At 40.9% G+C, this 8899-nt stretch overlaps 1 protein-coding gene across 1 annotated transcript in view; it reads left to right on the top strand.

Moving 5' to 3' along the window:
- Positions 1–8899, top strand: part of LOC107653604 (contactin-associated protein-like 5) — an 87499-nt gene that overhangs the window by 57408 nt on the left and 21192 nt on the right. Inside the window, 2 exon segments of the mRNA XM_016440352.1 lie at positions 3425–3568; positions 5188–5359. Of these exon segments, the coding sequence (XP_016295838.1) occupies positions 3425–3568; positions 5188–5359 (316 nt within the window).

Raw genomic sequence — 8899 nt, 5'->3', positions numbered from 1 at the left:
ACAGAAATGTTATATATATATATATATATATATATATATATAACGTTTCTGTCCCCCTCACTTCTGAAACGATGGCTAGCCTCATTCCTCATTGCTAGCCATAAATCTTTCGTACCGGATTGGGACAGAAAGAGCAGTGCTCACAGGGTCGCAGCTCGCAGCTGTTGTTCCTTAACTTTGAGTTCATTGTTGTACTCACAACGGGAAAGAGTGCTTTGTGCTCTTTCATATTTGACAATGGTACAGCCGCGACCAGATGATTTACACTAGGGAAGCCAGCCTTAGTCCAAGCAGAGAAGGACATTACGGAGACCACATCCTTCCCAAAGGGAGGTAACATGTGGAGAGTACACATATGGACTGACCAGCTGGGCAGTACTACATATGGCAATCACTGTGGTAGGTCCTGCCTGAAAAGGGGAGGAACTACTACCAAAGCAGAGACTAGACAGAAGTAATTCTGTCAAGGGAAGACATGGGTTTACCAAAAGGGAAAGCGTACCGTGGAAGAATACACACATGGGATCACCAGAAGGGAATCACTATATGTGGGGCACCTAGATCAGTACAGCGGCTGTCCAAAGGGCCAGACAATGCAGGTACTGATCCTGGTCTCAGGCTCCTCCGCCGAGCCTGACAGCTGAAGTGTGCTTGGAGGATGTTCAATCCAGTGTTCGTCAGATGAGGAACACGCCTGGAGAGATGAGATGGCATTCACACCCCCTGTTGAAGGGTGACGGCAGTGCAAGCGAGACACTGAGCCAGTCTTTTCGCCATTTACCTGTTAGTACTCAACACACGGGAAGTGCCCAGGAGGAGGCCACACTCCGAACCGAGTGAGCCCTACTCCTAGGGGCACAGCTCACCTTGTGTTTAGTATGCCAAGGTGATGGCATCCACTAGCCAGTGGGACAACCTCTGTTTGGAGACAGCCTTCCCCTTCTGCTGCCCTCCGAAGCAGACAAAGAGCTGCTCAAAACTTCTAAAGCTCAAGTGCGGTCCACGTAAACACGCATGACACAAACAGGACACAGCAGCGCAAGTGTCCTGGCAGGTGGCTCGACATTGTAGCTGAGGTGTCACGACAGCCTGCACTGGAGCAGATGTAGACACCACAGGGGGATGCCCTCGACAACGAGCAGACTGGAAGCCAACCCGTGGCAGCTTTGTGGCAGTAGTATCATGCCGGAGCAAGATGTGATTGATGGCCTCGGTCTGCTTCTGGGTTGCCGAGAACTGCTGGGCAAAGTCCTCGACAGTGTCTCCGAAGAGGCCAGCCTGTGAGATGGGGGTGTCAAGAAAGCGAGCCTTGTCAGTGTCCCTCATCTCAGCAAGGCTGATCCAGAGATGTCGCTCCTGGACCACTAAGGTGGCCATCGTCTGGCCAAGGGCCTGAGCCTTGATCTTAGTCACCTTAGTCGCACACCGGATGAGAAGAGCAGCACCGTGCTGCATCTAGAACAATTCGTATAGAGAACGATGTGCATACACTCATAAAAAACAATGTGTTCGAATTTTAAAGACAGGCCCACCATCACGGGTAGTAAGGGAGGAGGAGGCAGCAAAGCAGCTTCGGGTAGAGAAAGGTGACTTCGTGACCTCTTCATGCACTTCCAGGAAAAATAGCACTGAGGCGGGTTGCGGCTGCGAGTCGCATCCCGTGCCCTGGAACCAGTCGTCCAGCTGAGAACGCTCTGGGTTGAGTGGAGGCTTCCACTCAAGCCCAATGTTCTCGACTGCCCGGGAAAGCATAGCAGACAGTTCAGAGTCAGACTCTGACTTTGCAATCCTTCCATAAGGAGGAAGCTCAGCAGAGTCCTCATCCTCTGAAGCGCCTGATCCCTCCGATGCTGTGATCGATCTCTGATCCTCCTCTGGAGCCCCAAACAAAACTGTCGGACAGCTGCGAGGTGGCCCAGCAATCTTCTTCGGAAGCTCAACGGCACGTAATACCGTAAAGGAGTGGGAGGTCCGTGTGGACTGGCCTGGTGGAAGAGCTCCCACTGTAACCCTCAGATCTCCCTGAGTGCTAACCAGCGAGGACATCTGCTTCCAAGAAGTCCCAGGCCAGGGAGCAGCTGAGGGGACTTCCACCCTCACAAGGAGGCAGAGTAACAATCTCAAAGTTGCCATGGACATGCGCTCACAATAAGGGCATGAACCATCCACGAACGAAGTCTCAGAATGTTTACGGCCCAGACACGTGAGACATCGATCGTGGCCGTCAGAGGGTGTCAGGAAATGACCACATCCAGAAAAGCACGGACGAAGAGACATCTTTAAAAAGACGCTCTCGTCCGTGTAGCTGTTTAAGGGAAACTGCTCAGGGGGGATCACAGCACTTAACCATGCTATTACTGGCGAAACACTGCTGAATGTGCCATAAACAGAAGTGTCCAACGAAGAGAATTTCGTGCAGGTGATTGTAGAAAACAAGAAGCACATATTGCAGCAACGGTTTGGCTGCGAAGCAAAAATCTGAATGAGCAGATGCATGCTGCCCTCTTATATACCTGTGTGTACAGGGGAGTGGCTGGGCATGCAAATTCCACTCATCAATGTTCATTAGCCTGTTTTTTTACTACTAAACTGCTGCTAGGGCTCCCAAGGGAAACCCCATACATCAGTATCCATGTATCTTTGAAAGTGACTGACTGAAGGGGAAATATATTTTCTTCTTATTAATAATAATGATGATGATGATGATGATGATAATAATAATTTGTTATTGACAATAATATTTTATTGTTGTATTTATAACAACAGCTATTAAAAATATAACATTTGCTGTTATAATTTTATTCATTTCTTTAAATAATAGCTTTTTTAACAATAATATAATTATTGTTATAAATATTATAATAACAACAACAGCTATTATTATTATTTAATCCCAAATATGCCAACTCTTATATGCAAAAAATAAATTGGTTGTTTTGTCGCTGCAAACCACTGTCGATACAAACGCTCCTTTAGTCTAATTATAATTAGCTTAAATTAAGAACAACAGATGTGAAAGGGAAGACCCTCCAAGGGATAAATATACAAGGTTATGCACTTGTCTTCACATTTTGCATCTCCGCCACACAACAACATGAACAAAATCCTATCCCACATGCACACATTCACCCTAAAAGCGTTTACTGAGAATTCAAACAGGATTTTTAGTTGTAAAACACTCTTTGGCAGGCACACCTGTATGTCGACTGAATTTTGGATGCGGCTGCCTGGCAGGCTGCCATTGCAGACGGCAAACTGAATCTCTGCACGTCCCTCGCAAGGGAATAGTGGATTCTCTGCCGGGCTGACATATGCAGATTAACTCGTTGAGCTCCAGCGCACAAACCCCAGATCTGTCAATCATTCGCCCTGATTAATGCACAGCATTTGAGGCGTAACATTGCTCCATGTCTTCCTCTGCCAGGTCAGGCTCTGAGTGACGGCCAATGGCACACAGTGTCCATTAGCGTGGGAGGTTTCCAGGTTTCCCTCTCGGTGGATGACGAGCCACCGTCCACCATGCAGCTCAAGGACATCGCACAGCCTGAGAGGAGCGTGCTAATTGGAGGTAGGGTGCTAGTGGATTTAAACAAACAAACTAACCCTTCAGTTTTACAATTCAAAGCTTTGACTAATAAAATATGTACAACGGAATCGTGTGGGCTATAATTACAAAATCCCCTTCTTTTGGTTCTTTATCATGCAAGCTTTATCATGGATTACTGGATGCTTAATTGTGAAGAATATACACATTTCACCCCAAAATGAAAAGAAAGAAATATGAAATGGTATGCAAAAATTAAGACTACAGTACTTTAGGCCCAGTAAGATATTTTACACTGAGAGATAATTTTCATGCAAATAAATAAATAAATGAATAGATAAAAATACAAAATCAGCAATAGATGAGTGTTAAATAATAGCATTAAATTACTGCATTACAATAATGAGAATCAAACTTTCACAAAAGAAACAATTGTAATGGTCCTAAAATATGATTGCATTTGAAATAATAATAATATTTTTGAGGTGGATTGTGGCCCTGTTTTGTGAGATTTATATTTCTTAAAGCAGATGATATCAGGCTGCGTTCTGAGCTAATATTTCTAAAGAATTACTACAAATTTTAGTACCATACTTATTATAGTCTCACGTGGCCAGACTCTCAGACTGACAGCAGAAGGTCTGGGAACCTTGGCCACTTTGAATGGCCAATCATGTTTTGTTTTGTGCCGCGTCATGTCTAGGGGCGTGGAAATATCCCCACAATAACAGACCAGTGTGTAAAATTCTTGGACGTATTTTAAAGCGTCTATGCCATGAACTTTACATATTTCATATACTTTTGAAAATCCAGGATTTAGTTGATCCTGATAAGTGCCCATTGTCACAGTTGTAAACACATCATCACAGCATCTTTATTTCCAGGCGTAACGCTAAAGAACGTGGCACACACGTCTCTCAGAAATCCTGTATATTTAAACCAATTCGATGATGACTTTGAAACTCCTGAAGTATTTTGAATTTTGTATGCCATATGCATCAGTCGTTCAGCCAATGGTCCGTGTGCGTGATGTCTGATGCTGAGACTACACTTATTATGACTGAAAGAGCTAATAGTCAAAACCAAATATATTGACAAAATGTAATTAGTGAAAAGATAAAGCTTTACTTTTAGTTTTAAATGTATTGCTTTTAACAACAAATACGTGCTTTTTCATTTATATGATTTTATTTACATTTCTTACACACTTTAATTTTTGTATCAGTGAGATACTTATGTTTTTTATTAATATTTTGAATTAGATTTTATTTGTATATTTTTTTATTTTATTGTATTTTACATTTCATGATTTCATATAAATTTTAGTTAATAACAGTTATTAATTTAGGTAATTTAGTCATTTTGTTTTGTGTTTTGTTATTTCTATATAGTTTTTAATACATTTATTTCAGTTTTATCTTCTTATATTAGTACATCAAGTTAAATTAAATGAAAATGTAAAATGCTTCCTTGGCAAGTAGCTGAAATAAGTTTGTTTTTATATTTTATTTTATTACAGTTAAAGCACTCTTTACGTAACGACAATTGTGTTTTTAGTTTTTGTTAACTACAGTGACCCTGGTTACACTGCCACATTATTGAGATTTATTATCTATTATTTCTGTTGTAAATATTTTTAACAGGTTGCCCATCAGTGTTAACCAATCTGGGTTGTTGGAATCCGACACTGGCATATCAAGGCTGCATGCGCTCTGTTATCATTAACAACCAGCCAATCAACTTCTACCTGGTGCAGCAAGGCCTGCTGGGAAACTACAGCAAGCTCCAGTTTGACATCTGTGGCATTCGTGACAGGTATATCTATTAGTCATTCTGTTTGAAATGCTAATGACGAGTATCTTTTTCAGTAAATTATTGTGATTCACTCATTATAAGATAATGAGCGACACAAACAAGCACAGTTTCAAAACAACATAGCGTAGTGGTAAAATCCATGCCAGTGATTTTGCAAGCTAATTGGTATTCACCTTTTTTGCCTGAAACTTCAAATGTGCAAATTTGTTTCACACCTCGCCCAAGAGGATTGATGTTTAATGCGATGTTTATGTGACTAAAAATCTAAATTCATACAGCTGAAGTTTGTTTAACAAGTGTATTCTGTGTGAGTGCAAAAGCCGTGGGCAAAGTTTAAAGCTGCAGCATCAGACAAGGACACAACCTTTGTAACACGTTTGTTCAGTGTTTAAAAAAGAGTGCAATACATTAGAAGTAATTAGCAAGCTGGGAGACCCAAGATCAGAGTTTAAAAGGAAAACGGCTTTGAAAAGTACGATTTGGGCAATGCATCACTTCTCTGCATGCGTGATGTGAGCATTGCGCAAATGACACCAAAGTGCACTACACTGTTGCTTGCACTGTGAACAATATAATGACAGATTTAATGAATAGAGGGAATGAGCAGATGAGACAGTTCCTCCATTATCCTCCATCCTTTAGCATCCTGGCCTGTTTTCCATGGTCTACTTTATGGCACACACAAGTGGGAGATAAACAGGGAGGAATAAAAATGAGGCAGAATGACAGAGAAAGAGAGAGAGAATGCTAAGCAGGTGAGGATAAGAGCGTTTGGATGGTGGGGGAAGCCATTCAGGTTAGGGTAAGGGCATTAGACAGAGGAAGAAAGAGAGACAGATAGAAAAGCTAATGTACTGAAGGATGGAGGGATGAAACAAGGAAGGAAGAAAGAAAAGGAAGTGGCAATGGATAAACTAATGAAGGAAGGATGAAATGATGGAAGGAAGAAAAATAATTGATTGATGGATTGTTAAAAATGAATGATTAAAGAGAAGGAAATAAAGATTAATGTACTGAAGAAAGAAAGAGAAAGAAAAGGAAGTGGCAATGGATAAACTAATGAAGGAAGGATGAAATGATGGAAGGAAGAAAAATAATTGATTGATGGATTGTTAAAAATGAATGATTAAAGAGAAGGAAATAAAGATTAATATACTGAAGAAAGAAAGAAAGAAGGAAAGAAAGAAAGAAAGAAAGAAAGAAAGAAAGAAAAAGAAAGAAAGAGGGTAAATGAATGAAGGATAGATAAATGAAGGGGTTGAAAGAAAGAAGGAAAGATAGATAGATAGATAGATAGATAGATAGATGATGGATGGATGGATGGATGGATGGATGGATGGAAGGAAAGATAGATAGATAGATAGATAGATAGATAGATAGATAGATAGATAGATAGATGAAGGGGTTGAAAGAAAGAAAGGGTACATGAATGAAGGATGGATGGATGGATGGATGAAAGAAAGAAAGAAAGAAAGAAAGAAAGAAAGAAAGAAAGAAAAAGAAAGAAAGAGGGTAAATGAATGAAGGATAGATAAATGAAGGGGTTGAAAGAAAGAAGGAAAGATAGATAGATAGATAGATAGATAGATAGATAGATAGATAGATGAAGGGGTTGAAAGAAAGAAAGGGTACATGAAGATGGATGAAGGGGTTGAAAGAAAGAAAGAAAGAAAGAAAGAAAGAAAGAAAGAGGGTAAATGAATGAAGGATATATGGATGAAGGGAAAGAAAGAAAGAGAAAGAAAGAAAGAAAGAAAGAAAGAAAGAAAGAGCGTAAATGAATGAAGGATGGATGGATGAAGGGGTTGAAAGAAAGAAAGAAAGAAAGAAAGAAAGGAAGGGTAAATGAATGAAGGATGGATGAAGGGGTTGAAAGAAAGAAAGAGGGTAAATGAATGAATGATGGATGAAGGGGTTGAAAGAAAGAAAAAGAAAGAGGGTAAATGAATGAAGGATGGATGGATGGATGAAGTGGTTGAAAGAAAGAAAGAAAGAAAGAAAGAAAGAAAGAAAGAAAGTAAAGAAAAAAATAGCCAGTTAACTTAGGATAAGAGCATTGAACAGTGAAAGTCAAAAAAAAGAAAGATAGCCATCTAGCAAGTCAGGTTAGGTTACAGCATTGTACAGAGAGAAAGATAGTTAGGGGAGAAAAGAGAGATTGCCGGGTTTGGAAAAGAGCATTACTGAAAGTGAACGCTAGCCAGGGAAAAGTAGAGGGGGTGAGATCGTACATTCTCTGCTGTCAATCTCGCCTCTGCAGGTCTTTCTGGCAACGTATGCCACATTCTTCACCGAGCAAATGCTCAGACCTGGCACCTGGGCAATTGACTGTTGGCAGGGCCAGCGTGGGGATGAATTGTGATTTTAGCTTTGCCAACATGCTGTGAATGTTCCAGGGGGGAAAGGCAGTTCCAGGCATGCATCCACAACCCACTCAGACTGATGTGCCCTTATCAAACTAAATTTGAAATGTTCTTTTGACCAACCATCACCTCAGAACTAAAACAGGCCAAAATTGTGTTGTGACAAGTTTAATTGCTTACAAGAAACCAACTTGGCCTTCATGGTAGCAGCTGTTGAATTCTAACATATGTTGTAAAACATTAGATTTAAGGTTTCTTCCCTTTGACTTAATTTAGTAAAGCAGTTGTACGCAAGCTTAGCTACTTTGAGACCTTGATTTAATACCAAATTTGGACCTTTTAAATTGTGAGATTACTTTCTTATACTGTTTGACAGAAAAGTTTGTTGAGTGTTCAGAATTTAGCTTAGGCTAGCTAGCTTAATCCTAGTTGTCCTATATACTGATAGCTTTTTGACACTTAAAAGTGAAATACCCAAAACGATTTTGATGGGTTGTTGAGAAGCGCCCAGAGTAGGGGCACATCAGGGTGATGGTTAGTTCTGATGGGTTGATGACCGGCATTCAGAGTAGAGGCATGTCAGAAAGAGGGTTAGTTCTGATGGGTTGGTGAGCGACATCCAGACTTGTTGCATGTCAGAGTGAAGATTAATTGTAATTGGTTGGTAAGCAGCTCTTTGAGTAAGAGGCATGTTGGAATCATGGTCTTTTCTGATGAAGTAATCAGCAGCATCCAACATATAGGCACCTCAGAGGAATGGAAAGTTCTGGTGAGTTGGTAAGCAGCAACCAAAGTAGGGGAATGACAAAATGAAAGTCAGTTCTGATGGGTTAATGAGCAGCATCCAGAGTTAGGGATTCATCTTAGTGATGATTATTTCTAAAGGGTTGCCGAAGATCCATGGATGATCCAGGGTGGTAGTTAATTCTGATGGGTAGGTGAGCAGCATAGACAGTAGAATAGGTGCGGTATAGCGCTTGTGATTTCTGATTGGTCAATAAACAGAATCCAGAGTGGGGGCATGTCACCAGAGCACTTCCCGCAGGGGAAGCCTTGAAGGTTAGCTCAGAATGGTGTAGGATCCTGACAGGCAGATAATAGGTAGTTCTGACTGAATGAAAGTCATTGGAGGAGTTGCCTCAGTATGCTGAATAAACTGCATTAGAAAATTCTGATG

The sequence above is a fragment of the Sinocyclocheilus anshuiensis genome, unplaced genomic scaffold, assembly GCF_001515605.1.
Source record: "Sinocyclocheilus anshuiensis isolate Anshui unplaced genomic scaffold, SAMN03320099.WGS_v1.1 scaffold1079, whole genome shotgun sequence".
In the NCBI taxonomy this organism is placed as follows: Eukaryota; Metazoa; Chordata; class Actinopteri; order Cypriniformes; family Cyprinidae; genus Sinocyclocheilus; species Sinocyclocheilus anshuiensis.
The sequence above is the reverse complement of the archived record's forward strand: the minus strand, read 5'-3'. Positions and strand labels throughout refer to the sequence as shown.